Raw genomic sequence first — 17534 nt, forward strand, 5'->3', positions numbered from 1 at the left:
CTCTGCACGTACATACAAAGACTGGCGTTTGACTACAGGCTGTGTTGCAGAACTAGGTGTAGCAATATTGTACGTAACACTAAGCAGACATGTACTTTGAAATTCAGTTTAGTTACGTCGTTGGAAATGAAGTGATCAGCTTGTGGCAGAGGCTGCGTGCTGGTTAGTTATGGAGCGAACAAACACACGGCCGTTTGCTGTTGTTATCTAGCTGGCTGGTTTGTAAGTGATCACAAAGATCAGTCTGGCTTTTCTTATCAGTGTTCCTCTCTTTGATCCAAATTAAATTGATATTTTTGCTGTTACTGCATCATACCAAACTGTGTTTTGCACTTGCTTGTTCCAAAATAAGATCTGCTATTGGTAGACTTCATGTGAAAGAAACTGGACAACTTTGTTTTTTAAATAATATCAACTACAGATATTATTTCTAAAATATAAGAGTAGAAGAGGTGTGGGATGTCTTTTAGTTTTTAAGAAATAGTATTGTTTGCCAAATGAGCAGACTTTGCATAGGGATGAACGCTGTATTTTGGGGGCTTTTGAACTTGCCAAAGGGAATAAATACAAACTTCTAAAAGTTCCTGATAATTCACTGGTATAACCTTCCTCCAGAAGACTTTGAGAGTGGCAGGTATTGAATGAGTACTGTCTTGACCCCTGAAGACTTGGAGTTGGTGCCTACCCTCTTGCTCCCACTAGAAAATTCCAATAGCCCATAGGCTGTGGCTGTTGTAACCCCATCTTTGCAGTTTGTTTGTCACCGTACCACCTTCTCAGCAGAGAACTGGAATGTCACAGTTCCCCTGCAGAGACACAGTGGTGGTGTACCATAGCTTTAGGCTTTTCAGTGCTATTAAAAACCTGCAGAATTCAAGTCTGGGATCTAGACCTTGCTGGAAATAGTTTGCACGTGTCCTAAGGAGCAGTCTCTGGCCTAAATTGCTCGCTGTCACAGTGCTCTGTACAGAGGGATGGAGGGAGAGGGGAGCAGAACAGAACACAGCCATGGGGAGGAGATCAGGTGAAGTCTTCCTTGTGCCTCTTGATTTTTGGCAGCTAGCTTTCAAAATGCTGACGGCAAAGAGTGAAAGCACGCAAGAGAATTAAAAGCTGCTTGGTACAGATAATGGTGGTGTTAGTCCCGATGATGATAACTGCCTTAATGTCACTTCTTGCTGAAAGTAATGTATATATTTGTTTTGCAACTGTTGTAAATATGTTTTCAAGACATAGCCTTATTTTGCAGATACATGTTATTGCGGTATGAGAGCAATAAAATGTTCTTAAAAAACAAAGGTAACACTGAAGACCAGAGTTAACACAGCCAGGCCATGGAATGTAGAATTAAAGTTCTGTTGCTTTTTTCTGTATCTGTATTTATTATGAAATTGTAGAATTTTCTTAGAATTTAAGTAAAAAAGAATGGAGTAACATGCTTGGGTCTGTAATTTTAGAACTTTTGCCGTTTCTTTTTAAAACGCTAGCCCGGTTTTGGTGCAACTTCTGTGACTGCTTGTCAGTGTTGCCCTTCATTTAAGGGTTTTGCCTTAGAATATGCATATAATCGTTAAACCTGTATATTTTAATGGAGACTTTATTCGCATAGGAGGGACAAAAGCCAGAATTAGGAGTGTGCTGATGACAGAATTATCCTGGCTGTTCTGAAGTGCACTGTTAAGAGAACTCATTGTAAGTTAAAGTGAGGTTGGGGAGGGGGATGGGATGGACACACTGGGGCCTCCAGGGGGGACTTAAGAGTCTGCTGGAGCTCATTCCAAGCTTAGGGATGTATTTAAAAGTTCAGCAATCATTCAGTTAACTCTATTATCCTCTAAATTGAGACTTGAACGAAATACTTTGAAGTCTGTTACCCTTCATTGCAAACTGTTGTAAGTTCATTGTTTGTTCCTATATTTGTTTCTGCAGTTGTGTGTATAAGTGTGTATGCCAGCAGCATTCGGAACAGATGTATAGTGACCTAATAAAAAAGATAACTAACCACTTAGAGAGAGTCTCAAAGGAGCTGCAGGTAAGAAGCTGCACAATCTAATTCTGTCTTTCCTGGGATCTGTGATTATATCAGAGCAGCATGTAGATGGCCCGTGGAGGGGATTGCCATAAGACTGGTTTACACTAGCTTGCTGAGTTGTGAACTACTTCATTCACCACCTGGCTGTCAGGCAGAGTACCAACTACTCGATCCAGTTGCATGGCACTGACTAGCCTTAGAGATCTGAACCACGTGGAGAGCAGTGGCTAAACTTGAATATGTAATATAGGATCAAAGAGTAGAGAATGGGAAATTCTCTGTGGTATAATGTAGGATGTAAATGCTTCAGTCAAACATGATCTGAGCATGTGACATGGATGTCTGCCATTCCTGCATTAATCTATACGAACCGCTTGTGGGCCTCATGCATCGCAAGCAGCACAAAAGGGAAAATCTAAAGGAAAAAAATTTACGTGAATTAAATATGAATTGTGAAGTATGAATTAGAAATTATTGCATCTGAAAGTTTTGTGCTACAGTTTATTCTGCATTTTTCTTGCCTATCCCTAGATGTCAGTGGTTTACAGCAGTCCTGATACAGTTTGTATATCCCTGTCCTTCTCTGCATCTTATTTGTGCATCCATGTTTGTTTTATGTGTGTTCCTTGTTAAAAATTCTTTTCAGAAGAATGTTCTTAAAGTTGTCATTGCTGTAGCAGCAACACTGTTCTATTTCCCTCAGCTTTTGTCACTGACATAACTGATGTTTGAGTTCTGTACTGACTTGCAGTGCATCAAGTAGGGACGCCAAATACAAAGGAACCCTAAACTACAGCAGCTCCTTCAGTGCTTCTGGGAATCGATAACTAATTTCTGTCAGTCCAAAGCAGTCTTTCTACTTTTAACTGCATCAGATACTTTTGGCTAACCGTGCATTCCCATCAAAATACATAGCACTGTGATGGCTCCGATGTCCTTGTTTTTCTCTCTTCCTCTCATTGCTTTCCTTATAAAGAAAAATAACCACCCTGTATTTAATGGGCATGGTCTCTGGGGCAGCCTTTGACTATAAAATATGTAGGAGATCTTGAGCTAGGTTCTTTGCTTCTTTTCTCTTTTACAATTTCTTTATTCCTTGTGGAATGATGGCCTCACTGTTCTGAAAAATTGGTTAGAGTAGATGGATGTAGTATTTAAAATAAACCTTTCCCTTGGTTCTGCTGAGCTGGTGCAGCCTGTGTGTTTTTCTTCTGCTTGTGAGAACTACGAGTCATTTCAGCTGTACAGGTTTGGCCAGTTCTTCTGATATATCCCATGGTAGTGTACTGCATTACGTTGAATTTGGGAATATTAAATTCTTTAGTCTGTGGTAGTCCTTGATTGTTGCCCCTACAGTTCCAAACCTGACTGAGGCAGCTGCTTTTCAAGTTTGCTTTAGCTCATACGTGCATTAAATGCTTCTGCAAAAACACAAGGCTGCCTTCTGAACATCAGCTGTTGAAAGAATATTTGAGACAACTATCTAATGCAATCTTCATCTTGCAAAAGTTTCCTTACGTAGGTTAGACACACCTTGTGGCAGGTGGCAAGAGGACTGTAATATAACATGATACCATCTTTGAGTGTATTACACGAGTGTTGTCTGACACATGGCTTTGGTTTTGGATGGTACCTCCATCTTTCTGAGCTGCTTGAAGTAAAGCTTATGTGCCTTAGAAAATTGTTCTATAAAGAAACTGTTTTAGCTGTGGGTTCTGAAATTTACTCTTAAGAAATTACTACAAAATATTTTATTATCCTGATACTTTTTTGATCTTAGTACATTTTGGTGACACTCTGTCCCTGGGGTTTTATATTGAAAGTGAGGTGCTAGATCTTCGCCCGAGCAGCAACAACAGCAACAAATTACTTTGCAAATGCTGGTTGTTTGGAAGTTTCTGGTTCACACAGGCAAACAATAACAAAACTTATATGTGTGAATCCTTTTAATGCACAATATGTGATGTTTTGCTTTCTCTGACATAAACTCATTCCACCTGCCAACAATATTTAATGTAATTGCAGAGTTCTATTTAATTGGCAAGGTGTGACTTGATGCAAGGTAATGTTTTGGGTGTTTTTGCATGCAGAGATGCAAATGTAGCCCAATATAAGCAGGCATGTTGGTTTGTGTGAGAAAGGAGATGGTCACAAAAACTGAAATGGCAGGCAAATGCAATGTCTTATTCTGGACAAGCCAAGCAACTTCTTTGCATAGAAGTGCAACAGTTTAATGACAAGTGGATTGCAGAATATCTGCATGTAACCAACGTGCCAGAGCAAGCAGTTTCCTACAAGAACCACTTACCAACAGCAAAAGCAGTAAAACTGTTAGATAGCAAGTAGTAAGAGCAGGAGCATCTCAGGGGACTGGTCAGACTTGCTCTTGCATGGTTCTAGCCTTACTGGCTTTTCTGCATGGCATTCACTGCAGAAACTCCTTCTTTTTTTCCCCCTCTTTGTGCTTAGCCCTCAGCTGAAGTCAGCAGTGGTGGGCACGAGGGTATCCTGAGCTGGGCATCCCAGACGCTGCTGCCAGGGCCCCATGGTCACACAGGGGCGTGCACACACTCCCTGGTCATCTGCTGTGTGACTTCTGCTCTTCCAGACGGCAAGACACGTTGTGTGGTGTTGGTGTGTGTTGCCACGTGCATTCCTGAAGGTCTGCTTCACAGATTTTCACCTCAACCCCCCTAATTTTCAGCGGTGGCAGAGGTGTTAGGAAAATGTGGGTGCGCTGATGCGTTCTCTGTGTGTTAGAAGTTGGGTGAAAAGCAGTGAATGGTGCCTGCTGAGTAGTAGGGCGTTTAGATGAGATGAATTGCTTGTCATCAGACCATCAGTTCTTTGATATGGGCCCTCCTATATCCCAAGGCATTTCTAGCTCCCTCCTTACTATGTGCGTAAGTAAATGATGCTCTCTTCAGGCTGTTTCAGGTATGGAGGGACTCTGAGCAAGGATTGCCTTCCTTTCTTGCAGTTGATGTGTGACCAGCTTCTTCGCATTAGTAGGACTGAGTTTTGCCATGTGCAGCTTTCAGTAATTGAGAATTAAATTTCCTGAATTCTCAAGTTGATCAGAAGTTTGGGTTTTGTCTGCTTTAAAAAAAAAAAAAAAATGGGTGGCTGCAGAAAACACAAATGAACATGTTTGCTGTTGTCTTGAGGTCTGTCAAGCCTGTAGTATACAGGTGATTTTTCCAAGATGCTTTATTTGGAAACATTTTATTGGTAATGGACATAGCCCATTATATTGTGGTTTAAAATAATGACAGCTGTTTTGTGGGTAAGCGCTGAGTCATTCAGATGGATGAGGTAGGGTGGATATACAGGCATATGCTTTGAAACTAAATACAGCTCTCTTTAAAATGAATAAAACTATATTTGCACTAGGTACTAGTGTTTCTGACTTAACTTATTCTTATGCACTCTGATAAAGTAATTTAAAATCAGGTACTCTGCCCATTACATATCTCTTCAGCAAAAGACACTGGAAAGTGCTTCAAGCAATGACTGTCAAAATGCACTGAAGGCATTGAGCTGGCCCATGACAAAAGTAGCTTTTTTGTGCAAGTGCAGTGAAATATTTTCATTTTCGTTAGAATAATCTCAATAATTCCCTTAGGAAATAACTAAGAGCTCAAAAGCAGTTCTTTGTCATGTTGCACCCTCTTTATTTAGAGAAAAGAGGGAAGTGGATCTATTGTTTTCCGTTTGCGTTTTGTTGTTGTTTGGTTTCTTTTTGTCTTGACCAGAAACAGTTGAATTCACTAACTGTATGTAATTTTTATCTTCATTGAAGTTAATAAGTGAGAATCAGTCTTTCTCTGAGTAAATAAACACTAGTTTGCTTGCGTTGTTTCTATTTTAAATCAAACAGAAGTGCTAGAGCCAAAACACCAGAATTTCTTGTTTAAATTCCATCTGTCTAAAAGCATTGGATTAAATTTGGAGCCAATTGCTGATTGCCTACTTTGGCTCTTGAATGCTCCAGAGGGCTTGGGGTTTTTCTTCTCTTATTATGCCTTGAGATACGTATGAATGTGTATGTGTGTGTGTATTATTATTTTTTTTTTACAGTATATTTTTTTATAATGCACATGACTGAACTGAGCAGTCACTGGTGCTGGCAGATAATTTGCATGGCTGCTCTGTGGCCCTTAGGACCTGCAGATTTAGGGTCTTTGCTGTGCAATGCCAGAAAACTTCCCTGCCTCACGTTAATCCTTACAACTTCTAAGCCTTTTGTCTTGTCAGCTCTCAAACCAGTCAGTGCAGTGTATGAAAATATCTTCTCACCTATTGTTTCCTTGGAAGTGTGTGTGTCAGAGTCAGGTTACTGTAAAAGCCATTCCGCTACTTTGAGGACTGCCAAATCTGGGAAGTGCATGCCTTGTATCACATCCCTGTCAGTTGCCATCTGTTCTTAAAAATACGTCAGCAGTATCTGTTGTGGACAATCTGTTCCTTCCTTGCCTTTTCCTTTCTTCTTTTCTGTCTCGTGTTTACCTTCCACTTGTCCCCTGTGATTATATGAAGTTTTGCCATCCAGTGATGAGGAGCCTGTCATTTTCTGCCCCAACTCTTTTTGAAACATGAATCTGATTAATACAGGTGCCTTACTCCAAACTTCAGATCAGCTTCTGAACTTATTTGTCTTTTCGAAACAGTTGTGTAACTTCTAGTATTTCTTGATTGCGGGCTTAAAAGCGTGAAGCCTAAGTGGCTTGCCGTGTTTATCTTGTGAGCGTTGCATATAGTCAGGGTGGTATAAAAATGCATCCAAGTAGTGCTTTGAGGGACTGGTAAGACTGACCACCTGACTATGGGCAGAGTTACGTACCGAGTACTACCTCGTGGCAGTTCTTGGTATTTATACTTTAAGGTAATTTTACCCTAGAGTGTTTTGTAGATATATTTTACTTTCCTTCCAAGGTGCGCTGACTATTTCATTACCTTTATATAGGCTATATTGTAATTGAACAGTTATGCTGGTCTGTAAAATAGGATTTTTGGCATCGTCTGTGGCTGTGTTTTGTGTAGACTTAGTACATCAGATTGCTAACAAAGTGATGATGAGACTTTAGTCATGTACTTATGGGGGACCAGGTTATATACTCCATCCATGTGAACAAACCTGTTCTCATTACACTGTTTGTATGGGCATTGTCTGACTTGCTAGCCAAATAAGAAATAGCGAGCCTTCTTCATGATTCATGCCTCATCTCTTGTAGCATAGAAATAACACTCAGATTAGCTCTTGTTCATTTGAAATTAGCTGATTCCCTGAAATAATTTCCATAGTTGCAGTAGTTTCTCAGACACTTTTGTAGAAAACAAATCTGCCTCCTCCATGTTCTGCCTATAGAAAAGATCAGAAATAGAGGTGGAAAATGGAAATTGAGAACTTGTATTTCCTAACTGTTTTCCTACTAAATATGTTAAATCACTAGTGTTTCTTAAAGTCCATTTAGGTCAACTGCATGATCCGTTAATATTTTTTAAAGAGGAGACTCAGACTGGCCGTTTATCTGGCCCATAATATTTAAAAGGAAAAAAAAAACCCCAACAAACCCAGACATCCAGTGCCATAGGCATTTGTCCATCAGTTTTGCTGGGGGAACATTGCTTAGTAGTGTGTGGAACAAGCCTTTGCTGCTGTGAATGACACTGAATTGGATCAGATCAAATGAATGATCGAATCAAATGCTCAGATGGCAGAAACCAGAAGTGTTAGAAATGTGGGCATCTTCATGTGTGGACATCAAGAAGATGGCTTTTGGCTTAAGGTAGAGGCAGGTATTGCCAGAATTGCCATCAAAATTGTCATTGTCATGAGCAAGCTGACCTGGGAAAAGCATCCTTGCCTGCAGCTTTTTGAAAAGGCTTCTGTTCCTGCAGTCATTTTTAGTTCCTTGCTGCGCTTCACTGGGTGCTGCAGAGCCTGATCCAGTTAGAGAGATACAAACAAATACGGCACAAATGAATATGGGTTTACTAGATGGAGAAGGGTCCGAAGCTTTCTTACTATTAAACAGGGATTTGATGGTCCTTAGATACAATGTCTTTTTGTTTTACAAACACGCAGAATGGAAATGGAAGCATGGCCTACATCTGCCACCCTGCTCTAAGACACCTGAGAGTGTGTCACGACGCTTTGAACATTTCTGAGTGCAGACTTCAATAGGAAGACACAGTCAGTCTTTGAATGAATTGTACTTTGGCTTGATGCCTGCTTTTCATAAAAAGTTTTAATGGTACCCTTGTCTAGTGAGGTAGACCTGGGCATCACATAAATTGTCTGTAAGCAAAGTAAACAACTTTATATTTTCTTGAGAAGGAACAAAAACTGGTTTAAAAGATTCCGACCGCTTACATGTTAATTTGTGTAGCCATAGCTATTCTCCCTTTTCACTTGGCAGGCGTGGGAGAGATGCTGCAGCATGTATGCTGGCATTTTGGCAGCGAGCGTGTTCCCAGGAAAATGGAATTGCCCATTCCACATAGGAATGTAAGGTTTACTGAATATATTGCTGATCGTGCCAGACAACTATTCATAAACAGATTAACTTTGTGTTCCTGAAGCAAAGAACTGTTGTCACTGTTTCTTACTTGGGAGCCATTTCTGAGTTGTCTTGAGCCAGTGGCTTGTCTTCTGGTTTCATTCATATGTTCCGTTAAAGAATGATATTTTGAATGGTTTTCAAACTAAAAAAACCCACAGTGTTTTCGTGTATACAGTTTCTTGCCCACAAGTTCATTGAAATGCCTAGATACGAGATTTCAAGTAAGGGAACAGTAGTTTAGTGTACTGGGTCTCTAATTGCTTGTTTTGTTTGAAGATGTCTGTCTTGCATGTCATCCTTTCTCAAATGTGTTTTCTTGCTACTTCTTATTTCTCTTGGTGCTGAGGTGTTCGCTATGGTGGGAAAGGAGATTAAACAATGTCTTTAACAAACATTGAAGCTTTTAACAGCAGCCATAGTATTTTATGCTAAGTAGTCAACTCAAAACCAAGCTGAAGATGTTAAGCAAATGCAACTGCATCACAATTTGAGAAACCTGACCGTATGTTCAGTGCTCCTGTGGACAGCTGCACTGTATAGTTGCTATTGGAAAACTGTTCTTAACCCTGTGAGTGGTAGATGAGAGCAAATGTAGGAGAGGATTTAAGCTGTTTCCCCATATTTCCCCCCTCAAAAAAAACCCCAACTGAATTGACAGGTAGGATTCTGGATGTGGAGTGAAGGAATGAAGGATCCTTTTCCTTCCTGGAAAACCTCAGGCTAGCAGTATATTTTTCTGTCTTTGAATAGCTTCTGTAATACAGCCCTCAAGTAAGAGAGGAGTGGATTTAAAGGCTTAATATTTTTGGGGGGGTTGTAAGAAGTAAACGTTATGCTTAATTTCACCCCTCCTCCCATAATTAAAACAACTCAATATACGTGTTATCTTTTCTGGACTAGGACCAAGAGTGAAAAATGTTTCTTTTTTTTTTAAAGAAAAAGCAGTTTGTTTATTTTTTTTTTATAATAGCTATAGCTGAATAAATATAGATTTTTTTAAAATGCAAGCTCTGCTCTAATGGTGGCCGTTTAATAGAAGAATCTTAGCAACATCTATTTACTCATGAATTTGGTGCCATGCACTCCTTTTTATTTATAAAATTCGTGTAGTTTATATAAAGCTAGTCCCACTCCAGTTACTGCCTCATTAATGTGAATGTAGAGATGTGGAGAAAGTTCCTGTGCCCAAACAAGTAATTGATTTCAGTCTAGCAGTTTTGAGCAGCCACACAGTAACACCCTAATGAACAGAAAACAGATGGTTCTGTTTTCCCCACAAAGATTACGATAATTCACAGATGAGCTGTGAAAATACTATTATTGATTTCTCTTTGGCTTGGGTTTTTTTGTTAGTTTACAAGTCAAGCAATAGTTGAGGAGAGTTTGGTTGTCAAGCTCTTTTTCTTTAGTTGGTTTTTGTTTTGGAAACAAGCAGTGTCAGTACGTGCTTTCCGGTTAGTGTCTTGGCTGTTGAGGCTTGACGTGAAACACTGTCAGGAGAATAAAACTGAAAGGTAACGTCTCATGCTGATAAAGCAGTTAACGCAGTGAGTTTGCATTCCAGATGTTAAGACCAAGGCCTGATATTTGCCTGACACTAGTGAGTGCTTTCCCTGAGGCTGTCGGGACTTTTCTCAGCTTTTTTGTTTTCATCTAGAGCAGTTTTTTTCCGCTTGGTTGCAAGGTGGTGGTGGTCAACAGCTGTCCTTTTAAAGGACTCTTGAGGTTGTTCTCAGGAGACAGCTGGGTGTGCAGTTGTTCCTTCTTAAAACTTCTGTCTTAATGGGACACGGGCTGTGGGAGGTGAGCTAGCAGTTTCATCTTTGGTGGAGGAAACACATCAGTCCTTAATGTCCCTTGTAAAAAGGGTGGCAGACTGGCTGTGTACCATTGCCTAGAGTCTCTTCATGGGATTAAATCACACACTGTCCAGACAACTTCTGTCTCTGGTGGTATTTTTGTTTGTTTTGGGGGTTGTTTTGGGGGTTTTTTGGTGGTTTTTTTAATGAAAAGTGCAAACTGTCAGTGAGAGAAGAGTGGTTCCCTGTGTCAGGCTATGGTTTCCTTTTGTCTGACTTGTTCTTTGAAGTAGAATTTTCCTTTTTCTTTAATCTTAGGAGCTGTATACCAACTCTTTACAAATCAGAGAGTATAACCATATTTAAAGTTGAGGTTAAAAAGGAGGGAAGCAGGAATACGTACTGCTTAGAAATGCAGATTTCATTGCATGTTATTTGCAACAAATTATATATGTAACTATATATGAAAGGGAGTCCTGGGCGTTCATAGCCACTTTTATGCATTGTTGGCATTTTGAACTGAAATTTGTTTGTCCACCCCTGAGAACTGCATCTGCAAGACGATTAAAAACTTAGGATCAAAATGAGGAATAACCATATATAACCTTTGGGAATGGCATGTGGAATAACACTCTTTATTCCTTTGCCAGTTTTGCTTTCCTTTCTGAAACGTCTGCTCTGTATCGTTGTTTGCTGTGAAAATCACCCACGTGTCCATTAAGCATATTAAGGAAGGAGGCAAAAGAAGCTAGTTTAAAGGAAAAAAACTTTTGTAAATTTATAGTACTTAATAGAGCAAAAAGTCAACATAAATTCTATCTGTTCCCTTAGGGCCCCTGGTGAAAGGCTGAAAAATCTGCTTTATAAAGATAAGAGCTTTAAGTTGCAATAAGGTGGTCGAGGTGCAGCTGGCCATGAGTGTTTCTCACGCTGTAAATGCTTTGGCTTTAGAAAAATCTTTGAGCTTGTTTTCTTGCAAGGTCCCAGTCACTGCTGCATTCTCCGTCCTCTTCTGGCTTGGTGCTGTCAGAGGAAAATGGTGCAAGGGAAGAGAAGTTTTACTTCTCATTAACAAGCAACACTTTGTCCTTGGGTGTGTATAGGTGTGTACGTGTATATGAACAGTAGAAACTCAGGCAGCTACCCACTGCCTCCTCTGGAAAGACCGTGGTAGGGAAAGCAGGAGGAGTTGGGCCAGAGGTAGAAGAGCACTGTATGTGGGTGGGTTGAGATGGAGAAAGGGATAGTGGAGGAACACGTTGCCCCAGCTCCACTTCCATTCCCTGGGTGTGTAAGTGCGCTTCTGAATGCTCTGATACAGCTCCCCTGCATCCCTCCAAATAAGTATTTATAAAAGAAATGGTGGTTAGTGCTTCCCATTTTTCTGGTTCCCTTCTCAATTTAACTTTGCTCACTGCAGAACAGATCTTCTGAACTTCCTGATTTCTTTCTTTGGGAAAGATGGCGTTGTACACAGAAAAAAGCAGTGCTGTCACTGCGGGCTCTACAAGGCCCATCATAAAGTTGGCACTTTCAGGTTTCGTGTAGCAAAGTTTTGCTTGGGGCTGCGGGGTCGTGCTGTGTGTGGGAGCACTGCGGCAGATTTTAGTGGGCCTGCTTGGGAGTGCAGGACACCAGATGCAGAGCTCTGTCTGAAGACACTGCTTTGTACTCCCTTCAACTCAACCCCCTGAATACTTGCCTTAGGTGACCCAGCAAAAGCTTAAAAATGTTTTCTGTGGAGGACAGTGCTCCTTGGAGCTGGAGGATGTGCCGCTTGCCAGCTCGGATGCAAAGCAGCAGCTTTGTGCCACCCTGCTGTCTTGGAGCCCAAGCTCGCAGAGGGGTCGGAGCTCGCCCCGCAGCACTTGTTGAAATTGGGTTGTGGGTTCTAGGTGTGACAGGTTTTTTCAGAACGAAAGTCTGGTCTTTAATAAGTGTTTTTATTTGTGTATGCTAAATGCTAGCTCGTTACAGGCATACTGTATTTCTCATTGAATGGACCTTTTGCTGGGCACTGACATATTGGGCAAAAACCAGTTACTGAAGAAAACTGCTTTTGCTGGAGGGTGTTAGAGCAGAAACTCTGGAATGATGTGTGGCTTGCTTTGTGTGTTCTTACTGTATCAAATTCTTTGTAGCTTTTTGAGTTTGCTATGAAAGCATAGCCCATGCTGTTCCAGATCTTTCTCTTGTTCAAATTACAACCTGATTTTTACGGTTTCTTGCAGGCCAGCCCTCCAGATCTCTATATTGAAAGATTTAACATAGCTCTTGGACAGTATATGGGAGCATTGCAGAGCATTGTGCCTCTTTTCATATATATGGTAAGTTTTAGAAAATTCTTTTCAAATAAAATATGTCCATACATAAGATGCTGACAGAGTGAAAAGAATAAAATGCAGCTAGAATGATTTTTAATTTATAGAACTTATAATTTATGCCTGGTTTTGCTACCTGCATAACAGTACTGGTCAAGTTGTGTGAGCAGAGGAAGGGGAAGCTGTGCTTTTAAATGTAGAGTTTTGCCATTGGTTTTCCCCCTAATATTCCTTTTTGGGGAGTGCAGGCAATGGGTTTTATTTTGATTGTAAAAAAGCCTTCCCAAATAGTTAGGTCATTATTTGTATCTTTTTGCGCAGGGGTAGTTTATTGGCTTGTTATATGCTGGCTTGGTAGTTTGGGCAGCTACAGAGATGATTTGGTTCTTGCTTTTAAATTGCACAGGTTCAGACAAGACAGAAAGAAATGTCTCTTGGAAGTGTCTTTTGTCACTTGATAAAGCTATTTAGAGCGTTGACTAGATGAAGACAAACTTATGTTCATAGCTCTGTCAAGCATACTTCCAGAGGGTCAGAAACAATTGGCTATAAGTGTTTGTCGTGCTGATTTTGTAATTTATGAAGTCTTCTATACCTCAGAAGTTTATAAATTGCATTGTTTTTGTCAAAGTGCCAAGATTTTTATTGTTTGGGCGTTTTTTTAATGGTAATGAATAACTTAAGCTTGAAATTTGCTCTTCTTGCAGAAACCGTCTTTGCATTGTTATCGCTTAGAAATAAATAAATAGATAAAAATGAAATATTTGTTGGGAAAGAAACTTCTTTTTTTTTAAAAAAAAAAAGAGAAAATATTTCAATGGATTTAGCTTAAATGAATCTCAAACTCTTCAAAATAATTGTCCTTGGTAGCTTCCCAGATTTTGGGAAACAGTATCTTTTTAGAAGGATCTCCTACCTTTCAGTGAATGTATCTGAAACCCGGTAACTTGCTACAGTCTTTTGGCATAGGAATACTATACAGAGAATTTCCCTTCTAATTTGTTGTTTTATCTAGTAATATGAACTAAAATCCAGTTGCAACAGCTTCACTTGTGAGCTAAGGGATGAGTTCCTGGTAATGACTTCTTATTTTTCTCCTGGTTCCTGTTGTGAAATGCTGGGGGAAAACTAGGAAGAGACTATTTCCCCCCGTATTGCATTTAGATGTCTTTAGATGCTAGCCATTTTTCCACCTGTGTGTGCTTAACTTGTTTATTGCAGGCAGGTGTTTAAGTCCTCTCCTAATTTAACACCCATTTACAAATGGAGGTAGGCTGTTCAGGTGTGCACTTTAGCGAACGCTCAGCTCTGTGACTGAGGCTCTTCCATCACAGAGGGCAAAATCTGTCCTTAACAGTTAAGTCTGCAGTAACTCACATGGAAAAAAGGTTCATGATAGACATGTGAACGGACAAGTTTTACCATGGTAAGCTTTGTCTATATGACCAGACAAAGTGTGATTGACACACAGATTTCCGTAGCTTTCTCTGTATGCGGTGGTGATACGGTGTTTGTATCTTCAGGTGGGGAGTGCTCTGTATCCCTCCGCTTCTGTTTTAGAGCTTGAGTCTAACTGATGCTTGAACATAGTGAAAATGGTTAATGAGTCATAAACAGACCTGTAAAATGAATAGTTAGTGATCTTCTTTTAATTTGAGAAAAAAGAAAAGTGGAAGTACTCTCTAATTTTAACAGCAAGCTTCTTTAAAAGCAGGACTAGTGTTTTGTTCAGGCAGTAAAACTGTTCTGCAAACACTTATTTAAGTGATTTAATTCAAGTTAGGCCTGAGAGTTATCATAGAATCATTTGGTTTAAATCTTTCAGTTTGAAACCACTGCCCCTTGTCCTATCGCAACAGGCCCTGCTGAAAAGTCTGTCCCCATCTTTCTTACAAGCCCCCTTTAAGTAGAGTTAGTGACTTACGTGCTTGTTAGTTCCTCTTGCTGCCAAACACAGTGCTGCTTTGGCTCGGCTAAATAGCTGGTTTTGAAGGCTAATGTCAGATTAAGCCACATACTTTTTCTCTGAAATAATTTATTAATCAGTGTTGTGCATGATGTGGAAAATATCTCTAGAGGAGTCAGGATGAAAAATGCTTGCCTCCCTTAGTTTTTTCTGAGTGCATTTGGAAGTACTTTAATGTACAGCTACTCTTGCAGTTTTACATTGCAGTGTCTAATGAAGTTTTCTGTCATACAGCAGCAGCAGTTTCCTTTATTTAGACAAGAAAATACAATTAAAAACAATCGCAAGAGGTGAAAGCCTAATTATTCTACAGTATAACTTAATGCTTTGCTGTTACTTTAATAGATACTTTCAGTGTATTTTTAAGTGAAGAGACTAAGTTGTTCAACTCTGCTGTTTTATCAGAGATGGCAGCGCTTTCCTTTTCTGGTAGCGATGCGATTGCTTTAATCAGGAGTTTCCAAGACTGCTGAGTTGCACTGATAAACTTTGTTCTGAAAGGATATTGCTGCTTAGGAAAACTTTTAATATGCATTTAAATATTTAAAAATCTAGGAAGCCAAGGCAAACCTGAAGTTTATTTTTTATACAACTGAAGCATCTTTTTGTCCCTTGGTGGCCAAAAAAGGCATAGTATTTTGCCTTAGGCTTAGTCCTGTGTATTTTGACATCAACAGCAGCACTTTTATTCTTTTTCCTGGTATGTACCAAACCATACTCTTGTGAGTGAATGGTGGGAATTCAGGAAAGGTGTTCTCTTAACCTGCTTGTACATGGTGACCAAGGTGTGTTTCAAAGCTCATCTTGAGTGATGGTTGAGAGGGCTGACTGCAATTGAGGGAGTTTTCTTTTTCCTTCTTTTGCTGGGAGCAATAGTGTTTTTTTTTTTCATGTGGTGATGGAGTCTTTTCAGTCCTATGCTGCTCCAGTGGACTTTTCCAGAAGGTTTGGAGACCCAGAGAATCTTTTGTCCCTCCAAAATTCTGTCGGTTTAAGCTCCTTCAAGAGTTCTGAGATGGAACCGCAGATAAAGCGAATTAAACTGGAAGTCAGCTTAGCACACAGTGCTTTGTTCCTAAGAATAATTCCTTGTGAATAGCTGTTTACTTTGTAAATCTAAATGAGGTTATTTTGAATGCTTGCAGATTGTACATATCACAATATGCTGCACACATGAATGAATAAAAATCATATTTCCACTTCAAGAAAAATTAAAATCAGCATTTAGATTATATACTTGTTTCTAATAGCTTCTCAGTTGTTAATTATACTTACAGATGGAGCTGAAAATCTGTTATCTTGCGGCATTAAATAAGCCCAACATTTGTGAGTGCTGTGGTTTTAGGATTGTTAAGAATTTTTTTAATTGCCTCTAAAATGTTATTGTTCTGACTGGGTGGTATTGTACTTCGTTGCTTATCAGCTAGAGGACATTTTGTGTGTGTCTGTATACACAAATAGATGGGAGTGTATATATATGTGGATGAGAGAATAAGCACTCATATATTGTTTTTTCCCTTTCAAGTATTTATTGCTTTCCTTTTAATATTAACACAGTTATGTGTCTTAACATTTGCCAGACTGCTTTACAATACGGTGGTTTGTAGAAGAAATGCTTCTATCGTATCTGACTCTGTTATCGATACCTGCTTGCCTTTTACCTGTCAGACCTTTAGGGGACTTTACACACTTTTCAAGAAATACTGGTACAGCCTGGGTAGTGACATCTTATACAGAAAACCTTCCTGGTTTTCCACTAACAAGAATGGGGAAGGTGTCAGCTCTTCCACTATCCCCTTTCAGCACTGTGGATTGGAAATGAAATACTTCGATGATTTTTCGTTGTCTGTTCACATCCATGCAAGTATAACTTTTGGAAAGGTGTTTCCACGTGAGCAAATGTGAAGAGTATTTTACAGTTGTTCTGTGTATAAGTACTGTCTTGTAAGTTTTCTCATGGAAAGTACTGGGTGGTTTGGGTTTTTTTGTTGCTTTTCTAGTGATGAAACTTAAGGTACAGGCTTTCCAACTCTTAAACGATAGAAAGCGTCACGGTTTGCACATGTTGCCAGCTGCTTTAAGTGTAAGAAGGTCTGGAGGTTGGGAAGGGAACAGAGTAAGTGATTTCCTTACCTTGGTGCATCTCATCTTGTCAACTTGTAGTTTGACATTGTCAGGTTTGATTCAGGTCAGGAGACTGGCGCTGAGATGCTCTGGCCACTCTGGTGTGTTGCACTGGTGTGTAAGTGGTAGTGTGTGATCAGGAAGCTCAAGGTGGAAATGGTTTAGGAAGTTACGTCTGATGAAAGGCTGTAGTATGGTGTGTAGCTGAACACTGCCGAGAAGATGTAGATCTTCAGTTGCTGTGGATTTCTGCTGCAGTGGCAATTCACCATTGACCGAAACTGTTACAAATGAAGTTAGTCTGTTTCTTACAAGCCACTTAGTCTGTCTGCAGAGCCTTTGATAAAACCTCTACGGGCAGGAGAGCTTCAGGGAGGGAACCAGCAGTAGGAAGTTACTAAATTTTTTTTAAAAATCTTTTCAATTTTCATCACTGCAACAAACCTAAACATCAGTAGGGGCGTGCACTCAGCCGTCGGATTGCCTTTGTTCTGACGGGTTCAGTTTTCATTAAGGGTAAATAACGGCTGTGGAATGCTTGCCTTGAAAGTTTAAGTGGTTCCTGCGTGGACAGTTTATTACAGTACGTGTATGGTTTTGGTAACGGCCAAGAGAATGGGTTTCACAAAAAAAAGTAAAGATTTCTCTACTGGTGTTCTGCAGGTTTGTTCCAATTATGTTAAGTGCTTTAGTGAGTAGGAGAACAACTTGATTTAAAGCATGGGA

The 17534-nt window shown here is 39.9% G+C and overlaps 1 protein-coding gene across 2 annotated transcripts in view; it reads left to right on the forward strand.

Moving 5' to 3' along the window:
* The window catches only part of CACUL1 (CDK2 associated cullin domain 1), a 51455-nt gene that overhangs the window by 9473 nt on the left and 24448 nt on the right, over positions 1-17534 (forward strand). For both annotated transcript variants that reach the window (XM_086466717.1, XM_086466718.1), the window contains 2 exons: positions 1930-2032; positions 12629-12724. In XM_086466717.1, coding sequence (XP_086322843.1) covers positions 1930-2032; positions 12629-12724 — 199 coding nt within the window. The remainder of the gene's footprint in view (positions 1-1929; positions 2033-12628; positions 12725-17534) is intronic.

This window comes from Leptosomus discolor, chromosome 6, assembly GCF_034619465.1.
Source record: "Leptosomus discolor isolate bLepDis1 chromosome 6, bLepDis1.hap2, whole genome shotgun sequence".
Classification (NCBI taxonomy): domain Eukaryota; kingdom Metazoa; phylum Chordata; class Aves; order Leptosomiformes; family Leptosomidae; genus Leptosomus; species Leptosomus discolor.